The 24,682-nt window shown below is 47.4% G+C and overlaps 1 protein-coding gene across 5 annotated transcripts; it reads right to left on the reverse strand.

Annotated features, from left to right (window-relative positions):
* Positions 1-781: 781 nt before the first annotated feature.
* LOC140908430 (interferon-induced very large GTPase 1-like) lies at positions 782-24,091 on the reverse strand. 5 transcript variants are annotated; one of them, XM_073335501.1, is made up of 4 exons: positions 23,921-24,091; positions 20,181-20,555; positions 10,485-10,638; positions 782-10,108 (listed from the first exon to the last, which is right to left on the reverse strand). In XM_073335501.1, the coding sequence occupies exon 4, from the start codon at positions 10,104-10,106 to the stop codon at positions 2,778-2,780; it is 7,329 nt and encodes a 2,442-aa protein (XP_073191602.1). In that variant the 5' UTR covers positions 10,107-10,108; positions 10,485-10,638; positions 20,181-20,555; positions 23,921-24,091; the 3' UTR covers positions 782-2,777. The 5 variants fall into 5 exon arrangements, with proteins under 5 accessions (XP_073191602.1, XP_073191601.1, XP_073191604.1 ...); XM_073335500.1 differs by lacking the exon at positions 20,181-20,555; XM_073335503.1 differs by lacking the exons at positions 20,181-20,555; positions 23,921-24,091 and adding an exon at positions 19,633-20,163.
* Between the last annotated feature and the right edge of the window lie 591 nt (positions 24,092-24,682).

The following is a 24,682-nucleotide window of genomic DNA, read 5'->3' on the forward strand; positions in this document are numbered from 1 at the left end:
CAGAAGTAGTCTTGGCACATCAGTTGGCAGCTCCAAGGGGGTTTCTGTGATCCAACCCATCACAGGTTCCTCCAGCACTTGCACCAGGAAATTGTCCCCTACACTTTCCAAAAAGTTTCCCAGGGGATGTTTCATAAAAGCTAAACATATGTTCTTTTCCTCTGGAGACACGTCTTTACATTCAAATGTTACTGTCAGACCCGTCAACAGCAGGAAAGGCTGAGCTCTGGAAACATCCTGATCCCTGTGCTAGTTGCCTCTCAGGAAGAAAGTCCTTTTATCTGGCCTGCTCCTTCTGTCTGGCGGTTGGGGAAGATACAAAGAGCTGAGCTGGGATGCTGAGAGAGGTCCACATGAGGGCTAGGATGAGATTTTTTTTGTTTCAAAGTCTCTTTTTAACCCCCTCTAATCCTCCCAAGAGTTTATCCCCTCATTATTTTGTCCACCAATTAGTCCTAATAGCTGCTATACCATTTGGGAGCCATTAATTTCCAGTTTCATATTATCTTGTTTACCACACATAATCTCAGTATAGTCCTTGTACCATATCAGTTGGCCTTTTTTATTTTTTGGGACTAATCCAGTTTCTCTCTGGTTTTCTTGCACTTATTGATAACATTCATTATTGAAAACAACTTTACCTACTTTTTATGATTAATTTTCAAGCAGGCAAAAAGTTATAGTTTAGTGTATCATCTTATGAACCGTCACATGCCTTTTACATTTGAGATTACAATTGAGGTAGTTTTAGGCTCAATAATCACAACAGGCCCCACTCTAATAATACCATAAAATCACTTTATTATCAAAATTTGCATCTTTCAGGTTCTGTAGGATTTAATTTGCTTTATTTTCCATGAGGACAGCTCAGCCATGTTCCAGGACGTCAGAAAGAAGCTCTCAATGCTGTTGAAGAAGAGTTAAGTGAATTATTCCACCAGCTCCAATAGAAATAATCACTCTTCCACTGTCTATAGTGCAGTCTTTTTTTAATTTAAATTGAATGTAGTGATTTGGTATCACGCTCCAATGGGTTCAGCTCCTGTTGCTCCAATTTCAAGCTCAACGGAGTGAAAAATCACCAAATTTTTCTCAAATGTGGAGTCTCCAGGAACACACCAAGACCAAGGATAGTGACCACGAACACAATCATAAGTACAAAGTCTTATCTGTACTGCAAATTTAATTGAAGCAATAATTAAAATTACAATTACCCATTGTGATGGACTCGGACCAGAAGGATATAAGAGAGTGATGGGAGGCAGGTATATCAGCCTCAGGATGAGCAGGTCCCTGCTCCCTGGATAGCCAAACAAAGGCTACTCCTGGTCAATTAACGCACCTGATGCCAATTAACCAGTTAAAGCCGTTAGGCTAATGGAGACAGCTGGAACCAATCAAGATCTCACTCATACTGCTTAAAAGCTCTTCTTCCAGTTCCCTCAAGGGAGCCCCAGTGAAAGGAGCTAGAGAAGAGGAAGCGTTGCTGAAGCCTGAGGTAAGGGTGAAGCTAGAAAAAGGGGACCACGGGGAAGTGGCCCAAGGAATCAAAGCAGCTCCAGTGGTGAAGGGGAAGCCGCCAACCACTGCTATCATTAGGGTCCCTGGACTGGAACCCGGAGTAGAGGGTGGGCCCGGGTTTCCTCCCCCCCCATGCTCTATGGAGACCCTCTTGAGAGGGGAAGCAGGCCTCGGTCCAGGCAGGAGGCTGAACTGCGCCGACTAGCTCAAAAGGAGCAACAGAGGCTGTGGGGTATCCCCCCTTCCCACCTCCCATACTGGCTTGTGATAAAGTAGTTCGGGAGGTGTGACCCTTGCCACTACACTGAGAAAGGGAGGTCACATTGAGGGCCTTAGCAAGCTTCGGAGGCCACTGAATCTGCCCGGAAGCACATGACCCACCAATGCAGGCTCAGAGCTTTGTCACACCATGTCTATACAAATCATACAGAAACCCATGCAATAACTTCTACAGACATACTCACATCCTCAAAGATATTCTAGGGTCTGATGGATCTCTCAACAGACAATCATTGATAGAGGGATGGTTCCTGCTGGGGTTTCCCTTGGGGTCTTCCCACTTTTACCCAACCAAGGAATCTCTTTTATATTGTAGTTCTGACCACACCTAACACCTTATGCATATGCATGAAGGTTTCAGCCCTCTTTTCCTTATCTGTACTTCCACACCCCATGAATATTGGGGTGCCCCATTTTTCAAAGGCTGTTTCTTAGTTCTCCTTATTCTCATTTGCATCTTCGCATAACATGTGTCTATGGCAACTTGTGGTCAGGACAGGACTTTCCATGATGTTACAATCAGGGATCTCGTGGTCTTGGACAATACATTGCTGTCAGTTGCTGTTTTTCCGTGACATGACCTATTGGCACATCTTTTACAGTAATCTTGTGACCTTACTGGCATGGAGTTACCTGTAGGTCACCCACTCCTGCCAAGCATTCCTAAGCCTATGGCCTAGTCTAGCTAAGCTAAAATCTTACAGGCCTCAGTCTGTCGGCCTTCCATACCAGCCAGGCTTCACCTACATGTCTAATACACACACAACACTCCTAAATACTGGTTAATCTTACACCGTCTATAACCCTACAATTTAAATCTACTATGCATACATTAATTATAGAAAAAATAGCATATAAATTATCCATTACACTAAATAACACAATAATAAATGGCTGATAAAATAAACTAATTGGCTACAATAACAAAGTCTGGTACATTAATGTCCCCTTTTTATATAGGGGATGCTATACTAATGTTACAGCTGTTTCAGCTCAGAGATTACGGTCTTCTTTTCAATCTGGCCCCACTCTGGAGGGATTGCTCCTTTGCCCTCAAATTTTGCACAATAATCTTGTTCCAGTATTGACCTGAAATGGGACACGAACCATTTCCAGTAAGACTGTGCTGAGTTGTCTGCTGTGATGCTCCAATTGGCATAAGCAGGTCCTGCTTGTCTATAATTTTTATATGGAATTTGATTCTTTTCACAAAGCACCATGAAGTAGTCACTTGCCACAAGACTAGAGCAGATCTCAGTGACAAGCTGGTCTGTTCCATACCACTGGGTACCATTCAGGGCCTGAGGACGATGGAAATGAACACTGTGGTCTCCGTCATGACCAGGTATTGTGTTTATGCAAAGAGCCTTGCAAAAGGGACACTGCTCCCAGCACCCACAGAGCTGTTTGAATAGTATTTTATGAGGCTTCACTTTAAGTGGCTCCATATCAACCACAGCAAATTCCTGTTTCAGGTTTTCTAGGACCGGGGGAAAAGATTTACTCATTGCCTCTTTCAGAAACTCTATGTCCTTTATTTCCTGATGTTCAATGCTTTTCAGATCACTTCTGGGAAGGTCTAAGTAATCTCCAAGTCTGCTGCAAAATTCATCCAGCCACAAGGATACGTTGCCATATTTATCTTTGACAACCCTAGTCGAGTCATGAATAGCTGAAAGAACAAGAGTCTGGAAAGAATCAAGGGAAATATTTAAGAAATTCTTCAGTCTTGGATTTTTCTTGTCTAAACAATAATCATCAACGCATTTCTTGATAAAACTCTCTAAGAAGTCCCGTGGGAAATGAATGTATTGTCTGTACTTCTCAAAGTTTTCCTCCTCTGCCAGGGTTATCAGAATGCTGGTTTCCAGTTTGGATCTATTGCCATTGAAGGCTGAATAGTTAGACCTCATCTCATTGACTATGTCAATGGCAGTCTTGTCATAGACTGCTTGGCGGAGAGCTGCAGAAAGCTTGGTGCATAAGAAATCAGCAAATGTTGTGATGGAGGTTGCTCCTTGGCAGGAAATTTGAAAACATTTAAAGAAATTGTCTCTTTTATTTCCAAGGTAGACGGTTGGATCATTTGAATTCTTAAATGCTCTGTGCATGTCTGCAAACCGTTCTGCTGCCATTTTGCACAGATACAGGGATAACTCTATTTTGTACTCATTATTAAATGTGTATTTTGAGGTTTTGGCTGCAGAGTCCACCTCTCTTCTTATTTCATTCAATATTTCGTGAATGTAACTTTGATTATAATCCATTCTCTGCTGCTCCTTCATATCAATGTTCATCTTAACAAGCTCTATGATGTGAACTGTAACCTGCTCTATGTTCTTTATATCACAGTTATCCAAAGTCTTATGGAAGATGCCTAGTGTTTTCTTCAGGACAATATGCTTGGAAATATCGACAGAAAAACTATTTTTGCAGGAGGAACTTTTAATTTTCTCTGCTATATTGGGTTCCTGTTTAAAATGCTGCAGAAGAATGTTTTCTACATCCATGCTAATGTCAGGTTCCTCAGCAGAAGGGGCATCTGAAGATACTTCATAGACCCATCGTTTCCAAAGGCCATCAAAGTTTTCTTCCAATGCTGCTTCACTTAGTTCCTCGCCTTTTAATCTCAGAGCCAACTCTTTGCTTCTTTTGAATAGCTCATTTTCATATTCTGACTTCTTTTCAACAAGTTTGCTTTGGTTCTTCTTCAGTTTGATAAGTTCTTCAGACTTCCTCTTAGTTTCATCAATCAGTGACTCTTTCAGATCATTCAGTTTATTTTCAGTACTTGCTTTCCACTGAATTAATATTTCACTGTTTTGATCCTCAGTGAAGAATCTTTCTGTGTCATTCATGATGGCATGATATTTTTCTTTAACTTCTTCTTCAAGGTTTCTCCTGGTGACATGCTGAATTTCTCTCTTCTTAATTCGATTGTTCAGTTTTGTTTGCAGCTCTAGCATGTGACTTCTCAGCTGCCAGGTCCATTGGTTAAACATTGTTTCTAACTGGTTGTACGCTGCAATCTCCAGCGTGTTCTTGAAGCTGAAAACAAAGTTCTCATTTAATAAAGCCTTCCACAAATCACCAATTCGGACTCTTAACTCTGACAGCCTTAAAACACTGCCCTTGGATTCCTTTGTGGCAGCCATGAGAATCTTGCTCTTTAGTTCCTGCACATTTTGGCTGTAGCTGGGATTCGGAGGTGCCATTGGTGGGTCTCCTTCCCAGAGGTGAGCGAAGTAATGAATGTGGGTGTTCACATCAAATCGGATAACGTCACTAAAGCGGTTTACATCACAGAACTCTTGCTGGGCTGCAGTAATTGTCATTTCATCTAACTTTTGTTGGAGGCGTCTTTGTCCTTCCATATTCTGTTCTTTTGCAGTTATTTCTCCAACGTTTTGGTGTACAAACAAACAGCTTGGGGAGAGCTTTACTTGCTTCATCCTCAGAAATGCCTGGACAGCGATCTGCAGGACATCTTGCATTTCTGAAGGGTTTTCACCAAAAATATTGATCAGAGTCATGTTGCCAAGACCAATGACAAAGGTGGCTAGCTCGTTATCATGATTGAGTGTTGATTTACTGGTTAGTTCCATGGCCCGAAGCCCTTCAGTATCAACGACTAGGATATAATCAATGTGCAGACTTCGTTGGAGATTCTCATCCACTTTAATTAGCTGCATGAATGCTCCCCTGGTGCATCTCCCTGCACTGACACTAAACTGAAGACCAAACATGGCATTTAGCAATGTTGACTTCCCAGTACTCTGGATGCCAAGCACTGAAAGGACAAACACCTTTTTGTCTCCTAACTTCTCAGTCAACTTGTCAAAAACTGCTCTCACCCATTTCAGTGGCACGTAGGAAGCATCACCATCCATCAGCTCAATGGGATACCCTGAAGCCATCAGGTCAGCTGCAATTTGTGGAAGTTCAAGAAAATGTTGATCTTCTTGAGGCAAAGTACCAAGAGCTTCATAAATCTGAGCAACCTCTCTCAAAATATGTTCAAGGCCAATCGTAGAAGCAGTTATCTCAGCTGAGACGGTTTCCAAGTTACTTTTCAATACATTTTCTGAGTCACCATTTTCTCCTGGGTCTGTTTCTTCCAGCAGTTGTGACCACAGGATATGATATTTTTGGCGAAGTTCTGCAAGGCGGTCAGAGCTCAAGTCATCCATAAATACTTTCAACCACTGCAGGAAATATTTTTTGGTGGTCTCTGAATGGGACTGGAGAATTTCCAGCACCGACCTCATTAAATCATTGAGGGAGGATGCTCTCCTTATCTGATCATGTCGTATAGCATGTTTCTCTGATTCAATTTGGCTCCGGTGCTGTTCAATGCTTCTCTTCCTTTTATCGTGTACACGGGTAAGTTCCTTATCTTTCTTACACCACTTGTGCCATAATTCTCCTTGAAGAGGCAATAGCTTCTCCTTCATGCCCAGTAAGTTATTCTCCTTGAAGAGGGCCATCACTGTCTGTGCCATTAACTTGGCTTGCTTACACTCTTCTTTGTCTTCATCAATGAGAAAACCATGCTGGTGAGCAATTTCTACACAGGTTTCAAGACTACAAGTGAGGTTCGAACCAGCCAATAAATCTTTGATTGTTGTTGACAGTTCATCAATTAATTCTGCTTCATTTCTGTTCTTCATGCCTATTTTTATGTTTAGATTGGATTTACCTGCCGCAATGTTTTCTTTTTCAGTAAAAAGACATACAAAAGGCTTTGGAGATTTCAGGAAATCACTTACAATTTGCTTGCCTATTTTGTTCTCATCAGAAGTTGTAAAGAGAACCACATTTATAGAAGCTATCTCCTGTAAAAATCTGACTTGTTGCTCATGCTCTCTTGCATCCCCATGAAGATTAGTGAATGCGATGCAACTGTCAAATCTGTCGTCATCCTTTCCACCTGGGCAGTACCAGGAGATTTCTACAACACCGTTCATCAGGAGACAATCTTTTCTGCTGCCTCTACAATCACGATGGAAAAAAATGTCATGCTTGTGCTTACTCAGCAGAGCATTCAGGATCTTAGACTTTGAAGAATGAGGTGAATTACCAATCCGTGTGAAGGACACCACAGGTGTATCTGCTTGATAAATCAGTTTATTTTTATAATTTTTAATGCTAGCCTCCTCTCCTGATTTCTCAACATGTTGCCAACTCTTTTTAACTTGTGTAAGGGACCAAAGAGGGAATTCTATTTGTGAAGTACAAGGATTGGGCACCAGAAGTGGGAGTGCAAACTGGCAGAAAGCGAGCTTTGTTGAAAGATATTGTCTCATGAAATCATCTGCACAATTAAAAATTGCCATCTGGACGTCCATTGGGTGCACGTGTGTCTGCCTTGGTGTAACAGACTCATTAGTTCCCTCATCGTCATTTAAAAAGTCCTCGTAGATATCTGAGGTTGCCTCTGAGGATTCGTTCACCTCGCTTGACGTGTTCAAGGCACTTGTTCGTTCTTGTTTTGTTTTACAGTCATCTTTGCAAACCAGATACCGTACCCGATAGTCCAGCATCAACAGTTTTTGCAAAAAATGAAATGGCAGTTCACTCTCAGTGCTAGGCTGGCTGTCATGTAAAGAGGTCTTGTCAATCACATGGAAATCTGCCATCCCCATTTTCCTTGGATAGTAGTTTTCAAGTCCAAGTCGTTTGATCAAATTGAGAAAGTCTTGAGTTTTGAATCCTTCAGATATTTTACCATCATTTGGTGGCGCTTGGGGCTGTGGCTTTGGTAGGGTTATCTGCTTAGCCCTTTGACAGACATTCTTTAGTTCTTTTTTTATATCCTGTTTGTGCAGATTGCTACTGGAAGGTTCATATTCTCCTTTTACAAGGGTATTTAGGTCTCTTTCCAGGGCATTCCAGTCATCACATGCATTAGGCTTCATAAAGACATTAGCTACATCACCTGACAACAAGTGTCCCAGGTGACACTTCATAAAAGTAAAACGTTTGTTCTTCTCCTCTGGAGACACATCTTTGAATTCAGCTGCTGTCACTGTAAGACCTGTCAATAAGAGGAAAGCCTGAGCTCTGGAAACATCCTGACCCCTAAGCGTCAAATATCCCTCATGTGCCTTTTGCATTTCCTTTAACATGAAGTTAATTTCTGGGCACCCGAGGAGATACTGAAAAGTGTGACTGTCCACCCGGTATCCTGCGCTGGCTGCAATGGAGAGCAATAACAGCTCTATGTCTATCTGCTCTCGGCCCTGTAGAGCCTTCTGCAAGGAACCCAAAGCTAAGCTCACATCCAAGCTGGCCTTTACTTTTGCTTCCTCCACTGCTGCTGCAGAGGACATAGGGTCATAAGTAACTTTCTGTATGTAATTCTTCATTTCCTGTAGGACTTGAATGAAATCAACAAATTCAGAAACACGGATAGATTTTTGCTGCTTTTCTTCAGCATGAAAGATCCACTGCATAATGGAGGAAGATTTGGGGAAATTCTTAACTGAATAGACATGAGGGTCCAGAAGGCAGCGCAGCAGAGATCTGATGTATTCAGTATTTTGTGCAGGTAAATCTTTGCACAGTGAAACTGTGTTTTCCAGGAAATCTTGAAGCACCTTATCCGACAGGCAAACGTCAATCCAGGTCCTGCTGTGTTTTGTTTTTTCATGTAGCTTCTGTTTAAAATTGAGCAGAGTCACCAGCTGTTCTTCATCCCCAGTGACTTCCCAGGTCTTCATTTCCTCTAAAAACAATTTGGCCTCATCCACTGCACTGACTAACTCCTCCCCAACCAATGTACTTGCACTTAGCTTTGTTAGGGCTTCATAGGCCCTTGTGAGGCTGCTGCTCATTTGATAAACATCTTTAAAGTCTTGTCTGTGATTGGACAGGATTACCTCCCACACTGGAATCAGCTGAGAGCCTCTGTCAATGACACTCCAGGTTTTGTTACTAGTCATAAGCCCAGATTTCCATGCTGTGAGTGAATCCACTCCAGGTGGGCCTCCTGTCTTGGTCACAAACAGCTGAATCTCTGTTTGGATTTGTTTTCTGTCTGTGCCCTGAAATGAGGCTTCAGAACCTGATTTTGATGCGGTAACACCAGGTGCAACGCTCCAACCGAAGCCTCTATAGCTGCCCCCAACATAATTGCTGAGTTCATCAGATGTTCGTTTCTTCATCTCGTCCAGCTGCTCTGCCCGGAATCCCTCAGAAGACGCTTTCCACCAGAATATCCCACCCAAGTGAAGCGGACCCTGGTTTACGTGAGACCCGAATCGGTTGAAGAAACTCCCGCCCCTGCTCTTCAGCATGTTGAGCTTGTCCGGCTCTGGGGTGTGACTCAAAAGCTGCTCGATCTCTTTTAACTCTTGCAGTGCTGCACTGGAAAGTCGAAGCTGAGCCTTGGGGAAGTAGCCTGAGGCCAGTGGGATGTAGTTGTACTTGGTGGTGCAAATGTAGGTGTGTTCTGAGCGGGATCTGTGGGTTTGTTCGGACCCTGAAGAGCTGCTGTAATCTGTGCTGGTTTCAGCACTAAACCCCCCAAACCCACCTTTGGCTGCAACGCTAATGCTGAAGCCCAGATTTTCCATGGTCCTGGTGAATGAGGACTCTGCTTCGGCAGATGAAAACTCCTTTTTCTCAAACAACGGTCCTTGCTCTGGACCAAAGAGCTTGAACCCTTCTGGGATGTCTATGAGCTGCTCTCGCTTCTCCACCATCTCTGCAAGCTTGTTGGTTTTGTAAATGCCCTGCAGGGCCAGCCCTCCTGATGCCCATCTCAGAAGGTCCTTGTCAGGGAGATTCTCACTCTGGGACACCGTCTCCTTCAGGAGGTCTAACTGTTTGTGCACATTCTCTATCACTTCCTTCAAACACTTCTCAGGTGGTGCCCAGTACTGTGGGGCTATGTCCATAACTTGCCGCAGCTCCTCCTCTTTCTTTCTCACAGCTTCCTCAGAGCGGCTCCTGCCTTTCTCCTGCATTTCTTTTAGCTCCTTCAGTGCTGACTTAGCCTGCTCCTGCCGCCTCTTTAGCATCTCCAAGCGCTGCTCCTGCAGCTGTGTCATTGTTGCCTTGCTGTCTGTCTTAAGTAGTTCTTGGAGGGCCTGCTTTTCCCATGTGTGCTGTACGTCTAACTTTCGGAAGTCTTCATATCGCAGGTGTTTCAAGGCTTGGATAGAGGTAACTCCAAGTTGTTTGTGCAGTTTAGGCAGCCAGTACTCTGCACTCAGACCCACTGATTCCAGTCTCTTGGCTAGTCCATCCTTTGCAGGATCTCCCTGCACTGAATTCTTGGGTTTTTCCTTTCCCGTAGACATGGCTGTGAAATGGAGTAGAAAAATAATATCACACTTCCATGAAGCTGTCTCTCCTTCCCTACCTCTACCTGCTCCATTCCCAGCCTTATGCAATATATAATGGGCTACACTGTGGTGCTTAGCCACAGCCAGGGTGGATAAGAAATTATGAGTTTTAAAAAATAAAATAAAATTAAGGATTTTTGTGTTTAATTTAAATATATATTTTTCTTTTTAAAAATAAACCTATTTTAAATTATCAAAATATATTTTAAGGCTTAAACTTACTATGATGTATTAAAATCATTTAAACACAATTAATATTAAGCAGTACATTTGTTGGCTAATTTTTAAAGAAAGGTCAAACCACTGAATGGCTGGAAGTCATTATCTAAGCACCTGGAACCAGAGTTTGCCAAAGGACTAAACCAGCTTTTGACAGCAGTAGCCTCTTCTGCAGGTGCAGCGAACATTTTCTTCATCTCAGTTCATTCAAAGTTAAGAAACTAACTGGGAATTGATGAAGCAGGAACTCTTGTTTTTCTCTTCCAATCTATGAATAAAAGTTAAGTGTGAGAGAATGAGATCTACTAGTTCTAAAACCCTGAAGATTGGGATGAACAGAAACAATCTTTCAATTTACTACCCACAGATAATGCTTCCTTTAATAAATCTGTCAGTTTTAAATATGAAATATGTTTTAATAAATGTTTTTCTTATATTCAGCACATTTAAGGTAGTTTTATTTAACTAATAAGAACAAAACTTTAAATGCACTTTTTGCACATTTTCACATGAATTCCAATTTCCATTAAAACAGAGCTTGACACAAATCATAAGTAAAAAATTAAACATAATTTCAGAAATAAGAAATTCATCATTCACCATTTTCCTAATATAATAAAGAAATGTAAAAATTAAGAATCCAAATAAATGTATGTTAGGCTACGTAATTATTTAAATAAATTTGTATAGATATAGTGTATCCTCCTGGTTAGCAAAAAGTACCACCAAATTTAGTGTGAAGGCTCTAATTCATTGCAAATCAACATGTTTTTCATAGTTAGCAACCACTGAGACTCAACATTTCTTTACATAAGTATCTAAAGGTACAAATGCAAAGCAAGATTAAAATTATTTAAATCAATAACTCCTGCTTGCTGATTTAAATCAGGATTAAAATCAGTTATTTAAATGGCTTTGATTTAAATCAGTGCACCCTGGCTACAGCGCTGGGTAGGGTGTGATGTGGTGCTGTTGAGGTGCTCTGGGAGGCGTTGTGTCAGGGGTAGGAAAACATAGTATGTGATCATGTAATTAAAGGCTGTACCATTAAGGCTGCGTGGCAACCTTATTTCTGGCATTTCCTACCTTCTGAGTGCTTAACTTGGCAACCGTAGTAATGTTCTTTTAACATAGGTTGTGTGTGTGCACGCAAGTCATTTCCTAAGTTTTTTTTAAAAATGTTTTTCAACGGCAATTCCATCATCTGGCATCATATTGACGACCACATGGGTCATCAGCAGGGTCAGAACCTTTAGAGCCGCCGCACAGACCTCTGCCACTTGAGGTAACTGAGTAACTGATAGCAGTAGCAGGTTGTTACCCAGTCTCCTTGCCCACCAAGTCCTAGTCTCACCTCTCCAGATTCCTGAACTTGGGCCTGTAGCCTAAACATTTATCCCTTTCACTCTCTGCTCCTGCAGCTGCCCCCGCACTTTCCCCTCCTGATCTGATCCTAAACCCAGCCCCCACCCAACATTTATCCCCCAACCTGCTTCTGAACCCCACCCTCACCTTTAGCCCCACTAAGCTGCTTCCAAACCTGCTCCCTCCCCCTTAGCCCTGCTGACCAGCCCCTACCCAAGGCCTCTATCCTAAGCCTTGACAGCTGGCTCATGGACACAAGACCCACCTCCCATACCCTAGCTCTTTCAGCTGCTGCTTGTTCCCACCATTTAGCCCTTCCAGCCTGCACCAGGATCTCCAGCACCTCACCCTTAGCCCTGGAACCCTTTCCTGACACTTTAATCTCCCCAGGCTGCTCCTGAACCCACCCCCCATCTGTTCCTGAATCCTGCCTGCCCCCAACACCCTACCTGCCTGCCCAGCACCTGCCCCCTTAACACCACCAGTCCTGCTCCTGGGTCCATGCCTGGCTTTGCTCTGCTGAGCTCATGTAAGCACTGATTTCTACACTGAATCCCTGAGGGGATGATCCATTAATAGAGAATCTCTATGTCCTAGTGAAGATGAAAGGATGGAAAATGATAAAATACAGGCAGGGTCTGATCAGAAACAGTCAAATGAAAAAGAGTCCCATTCAATTACATGGTGTAGTGGCAGACAGCTAAAAGGGGACAAGTTTTTAAAGTGCTTATATACCAATGCTAGAAGTCTAAGTAATAAAATGGGTGAACTAGAAAGCCTTGTATTCAATGAGGATATTGATATAATAGGCATCACAGAAACTTGGTGGAATGAGGATAATCAATGGGACACAGTAATACCAGGGGACAAAATCTATCGGAAGGACAGAACAGGTCATGCTGGTGGGGGAGTGGCTCTATATGTGAAAGAAAGCGTAGAATCAAATGAAGTAAAAATCGTAAATGAACCAAACTTTACCATAGAATCTCTCTGGATAGAAATTCAGTGCTCTAATAATAAGACTACAGCAGTGGGGAGATATTACCCACCACCTGACCAGGATGGTGATAGTGACTGTGAAATGCTCGGGGAGATTAGAGAGGCTATTAAAATAAAAAAACTCAATAATAATAATCATGGGGGATTTCAATTATTTCCATATGGACGGGGTACATGTCACCTCAGGACGGGATGCAGAGATAAAGTTTCTTGATACCTTAAATGACTGTTTCTTGAAGCAGCTGGTCCTGGAACCCACCAGAGGATTTAGTCCTAAGTAGAGCACAGGATCTGGTCCAAGAAGTGAATATAGCTGGACCGCTTGATAATAGTGACCATAATATAATTAAATTTAATATCCCTGCAGCAGGAAAAACACCGCAGCGGCCCAGTGCTGCAGCATTTAATTTCAGAAAGGGGAATTACACAAAAATGAGGTTATTTAAATAGAAATTAAAGGTACAGCGCCAAAAGTGAAATCTCTGCAAGCTGCGTGGAAACTTTTTAAAGACACCATAATAGAAGCTCAACATAAATGTATACCCCAAATTAAAAAACACAGTAAGAGAACTGAAAAAGAGCCACCGTGGTTAAACAACAAAGTAAAAGAAGCAGTGAGAGGCAAAAAGGCATCCTTTAAAAAGTGTTAGTTAAATCCTAGTGAGGAAAATAGAAAGGAGTGTAAACACTGGCAAATGAAATGTAAAAATACAATTAGGAAGGCCAAAAAAGAATTTGAGGAACAGCTGGCCAAAGGCTCAAAATGTAATAGCAAATTTTTTTTAAGTACATCAGAAGCAGGAAGCCTGCTAAACAACCAGTGGGGCCACTGGACGATCGAGGTGCGAAAGGAGCACTCAAGGACGATAAGGCCATTGCGGAGAAACTAAATGAATTCGTTGCATCGGTCTTCACAGCTGAGGATGTGAGGGAGATTCCCAAACCTGAGCCATTCTTTTTATGTGACAGATCTGAGGAACTGTCCCAGATTGAGGTATCATTAGAGGAGATTCTGGAACAAGTCGGTAAACTAAAGAGTAATAAGTCACCAGGACCAGATGGGATTCACCCAAGAGTTCTGAAGGAACTCAAATGTGAAATTGCAGAACTACTAACTATAGTCTCTAACCTATCATTTAAATCAGCTTCTGCACCAGATGACTGGAGGATAGTTAATGTGACGCCAGTTTTTAAAAAGAGCTCCAGAGGTGATCCCAGCAATTACAGGCCTGTAACCCTGACTTCAGTACTGGGCAAACTGGTTGAAACTATAATAAAGAACAATATTGTCAGACACATAGATGAACATAATTTGTTGAGGAAGAGCCAACATAGTTTTAGTAAAGGGAAATCACGCCTCACCAATCTACTAGAATTCTTTGAGGGGGTCAACAAGCATATGGACCAAGGGATACAGTGGATACAGTGTACTTAGATGTTCAGAAAGCCTTTGACAAGGTCCCTCACCAAAGGCTCTTACACAAAGTAAGCTGCCACGGGATAAGAGGGAAGGTGCTCTCATGGATTGGTAACTGGTTGAAAGATAGGAAACAAAGGGTAGGTATAAATGGTCAGTTTTCAGAATGGAGAGAGGTAAATAGTGGTGTCCCCCAGGGGTCTTTGTTCTGGGACCAGTCCTATTCAACATGTTCATAAATGATCTGGAAAAAGGGCTAAACAGTGATGTGGCAAAATTTGCAGATGATACAAAATAACTAAAGATAGTTAAGTCCCAGGCAGACTGCGAAGAGCTACAAAAGGATCTCTCAAAGCTAGGCGACTAGGCAACAAAATGGCAGATGAAATTTAATGTTGATAAATGCAAAATAATGCACATTGGAAATCCCAGCTATACGTATAAAATGATGGGGTCTAAATGAGCTGTTACCACTCAAGAAAGAGATCTTGGAGTCATTGTGGATAGTTCTCTGAAAACATCCACTCAATGTGCAGCGGCAGTCAAAAAAGCTAACAGAATGCTGGGAATAATTAAGAAAGTGATAGATAATAGGACAGAAAATATCATGTTGTCTCTATATAAATCCATGGTACGCCCACGCCTTGAATACTCTGTGCAGATGTGGTCGCCCCATCTCAAAAAAGAGATATTGGAATTGGAAAAGGTTCAGAAAAGGGCAACAAAAATGATTAGGGGTCTGGAATGGCTTCCGTATGAGGAGAGATTAATAAGACTGGGACTTTTCAGCTTGGAAAAGAGACGGCTAACAGGAGATATGATTGAGGTCTCTAAAATCACGACTGATATAGAGAAAGTAGATAAGGAAGTGTTGTTTACTACTTCTCATAACACAAGAACTAGGGGTCACCAAATGAAATTAATAGGCAGCAGGTTTAAAACAAACAAAAGAAAGTATTTCTTCACACAGTCAACCTGTGGAACTCCTTGCCAGTGGATGTTTTGTAGGCCAAGACCATAACAGGGTTCAAGAAAGAACTAGATAAATTCATGGAGGATAGGTCCATCAATGGCTATTAGCCAGGATAGGCAGGGATGGTGTCCCAAGCCTGTTTGCCAGAAGCTGGGAACAGGCGACAGGGGATGGATCACTTGATGATTCCCTGTTCTGTTCATTCCCTCTGGGGCACCTGGCACTGGCCACAGTCAGAAGACAGGATACTGGGTTAGATGGACCTTTGGTCTGACCCAGTAGGGCTGTTCTTATGAACAGCTATTTTCTCACACCTAAACTGCAGCAGAAAGGTCCAGGGCTCCCTGCTTTGCCTGCAGAACCCAGCAGAGAATTCTGTGATGGATTAGCAAAGCAGGGGACTACAACTCCTGTCAGCGCCCTCCCCACGGCACATCCCCTTCTTGCTGGCCAGGGAAGGGGAAGGTCCTGGACCATGGATTGACCAGGCTCTCTTTGGAAGCGGTGGCTGCATGACAAGCCAGAGGCTGCAGAGAAGCCGAAGCAGCAGCCACATGGCAAGCAGGGAGCTGGAGAGAAGTTGAATTCAGAGGGGAATCCTCAGGACCCATATACCGAGCCCTGTGTGGGACAGGCTGTGTGTGTTGGTCGTCACAGCTGGGTGCAGGGCTCCACGGGACTTATGGGGCAGCAGCAGTGGGTGGGCAGGGAGCCTGTGCAGAGGGGCCCCAGTGAGAGACACTGACTGAATCTAGCCTGGAAGCCTGCAAGCTCCTACTTGCTGGACAGGAGGCTGGATGGGAGAAGGCCCCCCCAGGCACTAGGCCTAAGGAGCCCTGACTTTCTGGACGGCCCCAGGGACCCAAACAGGAACCGCTGGAACTGGAACTGTTGAAGGCTCTGTATCTAGGGTACCTGCAACCTTCCCCTTTCCTGCCAGCCCCAGTAAAACACCCTTTCCCTGAGCCATGTGTCTGAGTGGCTCCTGGGACCCACCAGGGCTAGCGCCTACACGGCCTAGCTGCGTATGGGGCTTACCGCTGAGTCCCGGTACACCAGGCATGGTACTGGCCCCTCAGGGTTTGGGGTACTGAGCAGTCCCAATAAATACTGTACGTTAGAAAAAGGGCCAGGGACAAACGAGACTCCCAAAGGGACAAACAAGACTCAGTCGGAAACACCCCCCCCCGCCTCAGGGAAAATCACCAGCATTCAAGGACTGCACCTTCCTTCTCCAACACCTCACAGCTCCCTGCTCTGCTGCCACACCCGGCTCTTTCTCTTTACACAAAATAACTTTTTCTTTCACTCGGCCTATTGCTTCCTGGGCACACAGTTGCTATCTCAGCTGGCTCCTGCTTTTATAGAAACCACCCCCACTGTCCACTGAGCTTCCATGTGTAACATTAACTGTTTCCCACAGCCCAGCATGCCATTCAGCCCAAACATATGGACGCTGGACATTTCGGCAGGGGTGAGGTTGGAGGAAGGGGCTACAGTTTGCTCCTAAGCCCCGTCCGCACATGAAGCCAAAAACAAGATGCCACATGCTGTAGACTGTGGAAACCTGCATAATAGGATCATCCCTTTTCGTTCTGACCTGCTTTGATCAGAAGAACTAGTGAACGATGCAGACATCTATGTTGCTGTCATTAGGTCTCAGAGTTAACTTTCCACTGATGAATGGGGCAGTTCATGCCTGTCAGAGATACAGTTTCAAGCTGTCTCCAGCCTCGGGGAGATATCGCTGCATTGGTTACACTGGGTCACATTTTAAAGTGTTTTTTTCCCAGCCATGTAAGTTAGAGCAGCGGTTCTCAACCTGTGGTCTGCGGACCCCTGGGGATCAGCAGACTGTGTCTAAGCCCTGGTCTACACTAGGAGTTGAGGTTGAATTTAGCGGTGTTAAATCGATTTAACCCTGCACCCGTCCACACGACAAAGCCCTTTTTTTTGACTTAAAGGGCTCTTAAAATCGATTTCCTTACTCCACCCCCGACAAGGAGATTAGTGCTGAAATCGCCTTGCCAGGTCGAATTTGGGGTACTGTGGATGCAATTAGACGGTATTGGCCTCCGGGAACTATCCCAGAGTGCTCCATTGTGACCGCTCTGGACAGCACTCTCAACTCAGATGCACTGGCCAGGTAGACAGAAAAAGGCCCGCAAACTTTTGAATTTCAATTTCCTGTTTGGCCAGCGTGGCAAGCTGCATGTGAGTGCAGAGCTCATCAGCAGAGGTGACCATGATGGAGTCCCAGAATTGCAAAAGAGCTCCAGCATGGACCGAATAGGAGGTACGGGATCTGATCGCTGTTTGGGGAGAGGAATCCATGCTATCAGAACTCCGTTCCAGTTTTCGAAATGCCAAAACGTTTGTCAATCTCCCAGGGCATGAAGGACAGAGGCCATAACAGGGACCCGAAGCAGTGCCACATGAAACTTAAGGAGCTGAGGCAAGCCTACCAGAAAACCAGAGAGGGAAACGGCCGCTCTGGGTCAGAGCCCCAAACATGCAGCTTCTATGATGAGCTGCATGCCATTTTAGGGGGTTCAGCCACCACTACCCCAGCCGTGTTGTTTGACTCCTTCAATGGAGATGGAAGCAACATGGAAGCAGGTTTTGGGGACGAAAGAGATGACGATGAGGATGATGATGAGGTTGTAGATAGCTCACAGCAAGCAAGCGGAGAAACAGGTTTTCCCGACAGCCAGAAACTGTTTCTCACCCTGGACCTGGAGCCAGTACCCCCCGAACCCACCCAAGGCTGCCTCCCAGACCGCCAGGCAGAGAAGAGACCTCTGGTGAGCGTACCTTTTAAAATAGTATACATGGTTTAAAAGCAAGCACGTTTAATGATTAATTTGCCCTGGCATTTGCGGCTCTCCTGGATGTACTCCAAAAGCCTTTGCAAAAAGTTTCTGGGAGGGCAGCCTTATTCCATCCACCATGGTAGGACACTTTACCACTCCAGGCCAGTAGCACGTACTCGGGAATCATTGCAGAACAAAGCATTGCAGCGTATGTTTGCTGGCGTTCGAACAACATCCGTTCTTTATCTCTGTGTTATAAAGTCCCTTCCTGCAGCTTTTGAAACAGACCAGAGTTCCTGAAGATGCGAGCGTCATGTACCTTTCCCGGCCATCCCACGCTGATGTTGGTGAAACGTCCCTTGTGATCCACCAGAGCTTGCAGCACTATCGAAAAGTACCCCTTGCGGTTTATGTACTCGCCGGCTTGGTGCTCCGGTGCCAAGATAGGGATATGGGTTCCGTCTATGGCCACACCACAGTTAGGGAATCCCATTGCTGCAAAGCCATCCACTATGACCTGCACATTTCCCAGGGTCACTACCCTTGATATCAGCAGATCTTTGATTGCGTGGGCTACTTGCAACCCAGCAGCCCCCACGGTAGATTTGCCCACTCCAAATTGATTCCCGACTGACCGGCAGCTGTCTGGAGTTGCCAGTTTCCACAGGGTTATTGCTACTCGCTTCTCAACTGTGAGGGCTGCTCTCATCTTGGTATTTATGCGCTTCAGGGCAGGGGAAAGCAAGTCACAAAGTTCCATGAAAGTGCCCTTACGCATGCGAAAGTTTCGCAGCCACTGGGAATCGTCCCAGACCTGCAACTCTATGTGGTCCCATCAGTCTGTGCTTGTTTCCCGGGCCCAGAATCGGGGTTCCACCGCATGAACCTGCCCCATTAGCACCATGATGCCCGCATTGCCAGGGCCCGTGCTTTGAGAGAAGTCTGTGTCCATGTCCTCATCACTCTCGTCACCGCGCTGATGTCGCCTACTCGCCCGGTATCGCTCTGCCAGGTTCTGGAGTTGCATATACTGCTGGATAATGCGCGTGGTGTTTAATGTGCTCCTAACTGCCAAAATGATCTGAGCGGGCTCCATGCTTGCCGTGCTATGGCGTCTGCACAGAAAAAAGGAGCGGAACGATTGTCTGCCGTTGCTCTGACAGAGAGAGGGGCGACTGACGACATGGCTTACAGGGTTGGCTTACAGGGAATTAAAATCAACAAAGGGGGTGGCTTTACATCAAGGAGAAACAAAAACAACTGTCACACAGAATGCCCCCCTCAAGGATTGAGCTCAACCCCCTGGGTTTAGCAGGCCAATGCTCAACCCACTAAGCTATCCCTCCCTCTGGTATCTCAGGCAGGACTGAATTAAAGTTTTCAAGGTGCCCCTGACAGACTTCACCAAAATGATTGTCGGCCGTTAATTTCACGGAGGGAGGGAGAGACGGGGGAGCAAATGAATACAAAACAAATCTGCTCTATTTCTTGTTTTGATCCACTCCATCTATCTTTTACATCTTTGGCTGGCAGAAGATGGTGCAGTAGGACTGCAAGCCATCCACATCTCCTGCCTGCTCACCATAAGATGGTACAATAGGACTGCCTGCAGGACTAAAGAGAATGACCGGGTCGAGTCACTCCTATGTTAGTCCCTGCACCCATGTCTGCCCAGGCGTTCCTGACCGACCTTACCGCAGCGGCCAGGAGCACCTCAGACACGATGACGATGGTTTTCAGGCCTATTGCACTGTCTGCTGCCACAAGGCAATGGGTTGCTGCTGCTGTGTAGCAATGCAGTACCGCGTCTGCCAGCACCCAGGAGACATACGGTGACGGTTTGCTGAGCGGGCTCCATGCTTGCCGTGATATGGCGTCTGCACAGGTAACTCAGGAAAAAAGGCACGAAACGATTGTCTGCCCTTGCTTTCACGGAGGGAGGGAGGGAGGGGGGCCTGAGGACATGTACCCAGAACCACCCACAACAATGTTTTTTGCCCCATCAGGCATTGGGATCTCAACCCAGAATTCCAATGGGCGGCGGAGACTGCGGGAACTGTGGGATAGCTACCCACAGTGCAGCACTCCGGAAGTCGACGCGAGCCTTGGTACTGTGGAAGCGCTCCGCCGAGTTAATGCACTTAGAGCATTTTGTGTGGGGACACACACAATCGACTATATAAAAACGATTTCTAAAAAACCAACTTCTATAAATTCGACCTAATTTCGTAGTGTAGACATACCCTAAGGTGTCCGCGAAAGACTTGGACCTAACACTGACTGAACAGAATTCAATTCTATATACAGACAATAGATGTCCAGAGGGGTCCACGCCTCCATTTGACATTTTTTAGGGGTCTGCAAATGAAAACAGATTGCGAAGCTCAGAGTGAGAGGCAGAATTTTGCTTTAAATTAAAACTTTGATTCTGGAGCACGAGATGTAGAAAACCCCCGGCTACGTGTTGGGGGCGGAGCGAAAGCTGCATCTGCCTGTTCGCGTCGGGCACGTGCTGAGTTTTGAGTGCATCATTGTGCAGCCCAAATCTCCTCTCCAAGGGGCGCCCTTTGAACGGCAAACGGATTTTCTGGTCCAAAGCCAAAGGAGGGAGGGTTGCCCTAAGAGGAGAGAAGAGCCAACGCTGAACCACGCTTTACCATGTGCACTTTGCCTGGCAAAGACGAGAGCAAATGCTTATTCCGTTAAAAGATGCCACTCTCCCCGCTCCCCACAGGGCGACCGGTGCATTAATTAGCGGGCTGCAGGATGGAGGTGCCAGCCTCAGGCCTGGCTCTCCCCACCCCAGAACCATGGGGTTGTTCCTTCAGCCCTGGGTTACCCGGCGGCATTTCCAGAGCTGTGGGGAGAGGCTGAGGCAGCCCCAGAGGGTGAAAACCGGAGGTGGAGGGTAAGTGGTGCCGAGGGCCTGAGCCTGCCCCGCTGGCAGGGGAGAATCTCACTGGGCGGGACCCATCCCCCCTGTAGCTGCAGCCTTTGTCCGAGCAGGGAACTACCTGCAAACGGACTTGGAGAGTTACAAGTTCACTGGCAGCCGCCGATTATCGGGGACACGTTGTCCTATGAAACCAGGGGCAGCGGGTTTGTGCCATTTTTGGTGGTGCCCAGAACGGGTCCAAGTCCCACCCTTACACTCCTCACACGCACCTGCCTATGGCTCTGGGAGGGGGTTTGGGGTGCGGTCTCTGGGATAGAGTTTAGGTGCTGGGTGCAGGCTCTGGGCTGGGGCAGGGGGTTGGGGTGCAGGACGAGATGTGGGGTGCGGGAGAGAGTTTGGGTGCTGGGTGTGGGCTCTGGGCTGGGGCAGGGGGTTGGGGTGCAGGAGGAGATGTGGGGTGCGGGAGAGAGTTTGGGTGCTTGGTGTGGGCTCTGGGCTGGGATTTGGGGTGCGGGGGGTGCGGCGTGCTGGGTGTGGGAGGGGGTTGGGGAGCAGGGTGCAGGCTCTGGGCTGGGACAGAAGGTTGGGGTGTGGGACGGGGTGCGGGGCATGGGGCTGTGGACGAGGAGTTTGGGGTGCAGCAGGCAGGCTGCCCTGGGGCTGGGGTGGGGGGCCAGAGAGGAGGACTCCCCCCAGCCCTCTCCCTGCCGGCAGCAGCGAGCTCTGGGGGGGGCTCTCCCCAGCCCCCCCCAGCATGACACTTACCCAGGTCCCCTCAGGCTGCTGCTTAGCAGGTCCAGCCAGGGTGGGGGCTGCCATGTGCCTCCTCCCCCCTCCCTCCGCAGTCGCCGCAGCCTGCCGGCTGCACCGATCCCGTGTAGCTGGCGAGGGAGCTGCAGGGGGCAGCCACCCACTGCCCAGGTCAGGCACGCGGGGGCAGTAGGTGGGGCCAGGGGAGAGACCCGGCCCCAAACTTTGGTGGAGCCGGGCCCCCCGGGCCCTGAATTTGCTGGAGCCCGGCACCACAGGCCCATATAACTCGCTGCCCCTGGGTGCAGCCAGCTAGGGACACAGACACTTTTCCATTTGCTAAAGCTACTAATTTTGTTTCCTATGTAGCTGTTGGGCCCAATGCAGCCTGGGGTAAATGGACGTGGCTGGGCCACGCTCAGCAAGGCTATAAATGGAGGGGAAGGTGACAGGTTGGGTGGCTGCTGGTCAGAAACCAGGTGTAAATGGTATGGAATTAGTGCAATTTGCATTGATCTGGCACCCAGTGCATGTGCACAAGGCCTCCACGCCCACTCCTGGTGTAACTCCACCGACACCGATGGGCTACTAGGATCTTAGCGATGCCTTTGGCCCTCAAAATGCAAGACAAACGCTGACAATAGGTCTGAGACCCATTCAATGAACCCTCCTGTGTCCCTGGGGGGACCTCGCTCCAGCCGCTGAGAGGACAGGAATACAAAGACTCTACGTTGTACTGGGCAAAATCCTGGTTCCATGGAAACCAGGGGCAAAGACCCCACCCAGCTGCCCCTGAACCCAGGGCCCCACCTTTATCCCCAACCTGCCTGCGAACCCACAGCTCCCATATTAACTCCCCACAACCTGCTCCTGAACCTGGGGCCCCATATTGATCCCACTTGACCTGCCTGAACTGGGACCCCTCCTTTAACCCCCCCAACCTGCTCCTGAATCTGCCCCCCATGTTTATCTCCCCACCTGCTCCTGAGGCCTCCCCACCCTGCTCCAGACCTACCTCTTGGCCCTTAGCCCCACTAACCTGCTCGCAGCTCTGCTCCCACCCCCCCAGCTCTGCCAGCCAGCTGCTGGATGCATTTTCTGCCGGTCAGCCCATGATCTCAGGCAGGAGCCATGAGGTGTATGGGCCTGTGGTTCCGGGCTCCAGCAAATTCAGCTCCCCCAGAGCTTGCTGTTGCCAGTGGGGAGAGGGCTGGGGGGAGTCCTCCTCTCTGGCCCCCCCACCCCAGCCCTGAGGCAGCCTGCCTGCTGCACCCCAAAGTCCTCATCCCTAGCCCAGCCCCAAGCCCCGTACCCCCTGCCGCACCCCAACCCTCTGTCCCAGCCCAGAGCCCACACCTAGCACCCAAACCCCCTCCCGCACCCAGCACCCCAAAACCCCTGCCGTACCCCCAACTCCCTGTCCCAGCCCAGAGCCTGCACCCAAAACCCCCTCCCAGAGCCCACACCCCGCACCCACTCCTGCACCCCAACCCCCTGCCCCAGCCTGCACCCCAAACCCCCGCCTGCACCCAAACTTCCTCCCAGAGCCTGCAGTCCGCACCCCCCCACACCAACCCAGAGCCTGCACCCCCTCACACCCAAACTTCCTCCCAGAGCCTGCACCCCAAATCCCCTCCTGCACCCAACTTCCTCCCAGAGCCTGCAGCCCGCACCCCCTCCTGCACCAGCCCAGAGCCAGCACCCCTCTCACACCCAAACTTCCTCCCAGAGCCTGCACCCCAAATCCCCTCCTGCACCCAACTTCCTCCCAGAGCCTGCAGCCCGCACCCCCTCCTGCACCAGCCCAGAGCCAGCACCCCTCTCACACCCAAACTTCCTCCCAAAGCCTGCACCCCAAATCCCCTCCCACACCCAAACTCCCTGCCAGAGCCTTAGGCAGGGTCGGGGGGACTTGGATCCGTTCTGGGCATCACCAAAAATGATACAGACCTGCCTCCCCTGATCTCAGGGCCATCCCCCCCAGCCCGGCCCTAGCACCTTTCCCCAACACTTTACTCCTCCCACCCAGTCTGCTCCTGAGCCCTGACCGCCCCTCACCCTCCCAGCCTGCCCCAGCGTCCGTCCTGCTCCCAGGGCCTGCTCCTGGGCCCATGCCTGCCTGTGCTCCGCTGAGCTCCTGTGAGCACCGATTTCTTTATTGACTCTGACTAGCCTTGTTCTCAGGCCTAAACTGCAGCAGAAAGGCCACGGGACCCCTCCCCAGCCCCATTAACCCAGCAGAGAATACCTGAGAGAAAGAGCAGGGGGCAAACAAGAACCCCATAGGCACAGGCATGAGAACCTTCCCCCTCCCTCCCCATCCCCAGGGGAAAATACCTGCATTAGAAGACTGCACCCTCTTTCTCCAGGGCTTTGCATCTGCCTCCTCCCTCCCGCTCGCTTTCCACAGTGCAGCTTGTTCACTTTCACTTTCTCTCTGACTGCAGTTGCTTCTAACTTCAGTTGGCTTCTGCTTTCCTAGAAACTGCACCCATTCTCCATGTAAGCAGAATCAGGATGAGCTCCACCCTGACATCTGGTGGTGAGGTCTGGCAAGTTGTGGAAAAGAATTTCAGGGGCTGATCTCATTTGCATAGGCACACCCACCCCGCCTAGAATGAGGCCATAGCTGCCCAAATGGTTACTTTGGCTGCTGTGGGATCCCCAGTGTCTCTGTTACTGGGGCAGGAAGAATAAATTGTTATTACCCTGATTATGGGAATCAAGGACAGTGGAACTGTACTTGGCCTTTTGTTATGATGGAGGGACTCGCCATGAACTAAGTAGCACTCGCTAGGCAAGGGACATGGGTTCCAAAGCTCTGTGAATTGAGGTTGGGGTTAGATATTAATATTTTGTGGTATGTTCCCTTGGTGAGGCCCTTGCATGCTGATTGCACTGCCTCTCTCCACTGTGGAATATCAGAGCTAATTTTGATTCCCTTAGGAGTCTGGTTACAGGCTGCTGAGCTGAATTCACCTTGGGCTAATGGTGCACCAGCCCTGAGGCTCCCCTAGTACAAGCTGAAATCACAAAGGAGCTGAAATCACTGAGTGTTGTGTTAAGCAGCGGGGGAGCCTGAAGCTATATGGTAGAGCC

This window comes from Lepidochelys kempii, chromosome 3 (genome assembly GCF_965140265.1).
Source record: "Lepidochelys kempii isolate rLepKem1 chromosome 3, rLepKem1.hap2, whole genome shotgun sequence".
Classification (NCBI taxonomy): Eukaryota; Metazoa; Chordata; order Testudines; family Cheloniidae; genus Lepidochelys; species Lepidochelys kempii.

Excerpts from the sequence above, each read along its gene's own strand:
- LOC140908430 (XM_073335500.1), bottom strand. The coding sequence starts at position 10,106 with ATGTCTACGGGAAAGGAAAAACCCAAGAATTCAGTGCAGGGAGATCCT.